Source organism: Varroa destructor, unplaced genomic scaffold (assembly GCF_002443255.2).
Source record: "Varroa destructor unplaced genomic scaffold, Vdes_3.0 BEIS01000004.1, whole genome shotgun sequence".
Classification (NCBI taxonomy): Eukaryota; Metazoa; Arthropoda; class Arachnida; order Mesostigmata; family Varroidae; genus Varroa; species Varroa destructor.
The window spans coordinates 23,743,269-23,746,285 of record NW_019211457.1 but is presented as its reverse complement, the minus strand read 5'-3'; the positions used below and the strand labels follow the sequence as shown (position 1 = coordinate 23,746,285).

The following is a 3,017-nucleotide window of genomic DNA, read 5'->3' as shown; positions in this document are numbered from 1 at the left end:
CTCATTGTTTGTTTTTTGGCTCTCTAGTTTTGTTAAGATATATATATATATATATGTTTCCTTTGCTTTAATATGATCCCTTACTAAAGAAAACGCGACTACTTTATAATACGGGCAACACACATAATTATATTTAATCTGAAAAAATTTGCGGTTAGACAGTCGCCCAGTTCTATTTTTTGTATCGGTCATTATTACATCCTACCTGGACAGTTGTTCTTGTGGTCATTACTGCGAAACTCCATTCAATTCATTAAATACCTGCAGACAAGTGATGCATTATGTGGGTTTCGACCATAAAATTTTCATCGGCTGTCAATTGTACAAAGTTACCTTGAAGTATCCAGATATCACGCTAAAAAAAGTAGAACTTCCAGGAGAGGACCTAGTCTAATCCTCACACGCGGCTATTTAATGGCGGATTGTGAAAAGACGACGGCAAAATACAAAAGTCGTTTCTTTTGATCATCATACATTTTATTATTAGTGTTTGAATAGTATAGTAGTCAATGTTATTATCGTTTATACACAGGCAAATATAATCGTGTCATGATCATGCGTTTTGCTATTTTGCTATTGTAACGTTTCATGATTTACCATATTACCTAGTATTTATTGCTCCTGCCAAAAAAACATTTACCGCATACACCGGTCAAAGAAGCGGCGATATAATCGGTTTGATCCTAAATTCACAAATTTCGTATATCTTTTTTGTTTTTGATTTGTACTAGACAACCAGTATCTGTTCGAGCCGCAATCGTCCATAATTTTTTCCTGTCCTCACGCAGTTCCGTTCCGCTTTCCCACATCGATAAAATCATTATTTATCTTATCTAGCTGCTCGCTTTTGCTTTCCTTTGAGCCATCTTTTACCCACCTTTTCTCCTCTCTATGCATATATGTATCCATACGTGTCCGAACATGACTACCTAATCATACTTTATCTACAGGACGATCCTAGCGTTCCACGGACCGTTTTGCTTTGAACCTGTTGCTGAACGGGTCCAATAAATATGTGAGATGTGCTTGTCGCTTTTGAGTTTTCGGGCATGGGCTTTTCTATCTACCCACAGATTACTCATGTATACACATGCAAGTAGCTATCAGAATCGTTGCGATCGTTACAATTTGACCTTCCCTTGCTATCGGCGTCTTGGTCCATGTCATTCTCTAGATATTTGTACCGTCCGAATTTCAAAGGTTGTCCGTACATAGTATGCATTAGTAAAACAATACTCTTTGCTTTATAGTAATTTCTGCTCCGTAGAATTTTTCTTCGTGTCGAGTAATCGCTAAACCGGACACTGACCTGTCAGTTGCCAATGTTTTTATATGCGAAAACCTTAAGGTGAACTTAGTTTGTTTTGCGTCATATTTTCGTGGTGTTAAGTACTCATCAATGCATGTTCAGGTATTCATAAAGATAGTCATCTGAGTATTTGTCCAAATGTTGCATCTACTCCAGCATGGGCGTGGCAGCCATATAAATATATTAGAATCTAGTTGTCTCGTTTGTTGAACATGAACATGTTCAGGTTTATAATGATAGTTTTGCTGTGTTTGCTGCATGTGTGTTTACAGGTCGTTTGGATGCCTAAAGACCGGTCTGAACGCCGATGGCTGAGAGAAACGAGCTGGAAGTGCGCGTTCCAGACGGATTTTCAGCTCCAACTCCTCCGTCATGATGATATTTGATTCAACCAATGATACTTAGCTTTGTCTGCGTAGCAAATTTAGATGTAACAGGTTATACGGCTTTGTCGCAGACGTAACCGTGTTCGATCCAAACCGTTCGGGACGGCTAGCAGTCGTTCGGTCGTGTAACAGGCGCGTATGTCCAGGCCCCTTTCGGCCGCCTGAAACCTGACTGATCCGTTGAAGAGTCGTCGCGCCGCTGGCCTTCGTCCTGGATGTCAACTTTGAGGTTGTCCCAGGCTCGTTTGTAGCTCTTATGGAGCACCTAGAAAGGAATTATGCCACGGACTGTCGGTGCGCACTGGTATTGGTCTACATCGATGTCGAATAATTTACATGGAATGCTAAACCTAAAAGTGCAAAACTACCGATATTTTTTAGGTTGATGCATGCAAATTAGGCGAATATTTTCGTTGGGTAGCCAAGATGACTTGGCAATCGAGCATCAATGGTCACTGATAATAATTAGCTGTATATACCAGATAGACTTACCGCGGAATCGTCAGCGGCGGTACTAACTGTATCGGTTTCGTCAGGGCAGTAGACGGGGGAAATTCGTGTGAGGTGCGCGGGCGGAAAGGGGGGCGGTCCGAACACCTCACCTGGATGGCCATGTCCACCGTACAAGTAGTCGAGATTACGTGCAACAGTTGTTTTCCGGGGTGTCTTGGGGTTCCTGGATGAACGTGAATTAAACAAAAGCAGTGGTGATCAAACCATTCCTTATACGACATTATTACTGAACTAGCCTTTAGATTGTTGGAATCAAATGTCAAATATACGAATTCCTTCCGGTGACAAACATAGTTCGATCGGAAGGAAAGGACCTGCCATTGCAGTTTGTTTGTTGATTACTGCATTATCGAGTGTATATAACGTTCCAAATACAGCATCAACTCAACGATTATAGTATTCTATCGATGTTTTTCTATCTAGTAGTTTCGAGTCATATGTACATGTTGCAAACACAGCCGACGGTTTCAGTTTAGCAAATAATGATAATCATCATGATTTGTCTATTCATTAATATCTTTATTTAATTTGATACAACAGGGCCATGAAAACAACTTTCGTTGTTACAGATAATTACATTATCTAGAGAACACAGAAGGGAAAAACGGAGTTAAATATACACACAACTCCCTTGTAAAAGTATTCAATAGTGGACATAGCCTTACATCGGTTCGCTATCATCGGGGTGACTCGCTGTTGAAACTCTATGGAGATATATTCGGCTTTGAATGACGCAGTGCTTGGCTGCCATCGTCTACCAGTCACGTACAGATACATCCAATGAAAAAATTTCAAGCATCAGCGTAAAT

The 3,017-nt window shown here is 40.5% G+C and overlaps 1 protein-coding gene across 8 annotated transcripts in view; it reads right to left on the bottom strand.

The window, feature by feature from the left end:
* Nucleotides 1–452: 452 nt before the first annotated feature.
* LOC111250050 (sushi, von Willebrand factor type A, EGF and pentraxin domain-containing protein 1) overlaps nucleotides 453–3,017 on the bottom strand; it is a 79,925-nt gene continuing 77,360 nt past the window's right edge. For all 8 annotated transcript variants that reach the window (XM_086987300.1, XM_086987303.1, XM_086987301.1 and 5 more), the window contains 2 exons: nucleotides 2,188–2,371; nucleotides 453–1,960 (listed from right to left, as the gene is read on the bottom strand). In XM_086987300.1, coding sequence (XP_086843426.1) covers nucleotides 1,711–1,960; nucleotides 2,188–2,371 — 434 coding nt within the window. In that variant the 3' untranslated portion in view covers nucleotides 453–1,710. The remainder of the gene's footprint in view (nucleotides 1,961–2,187; nucleotides 2,372–3,017) is intronic.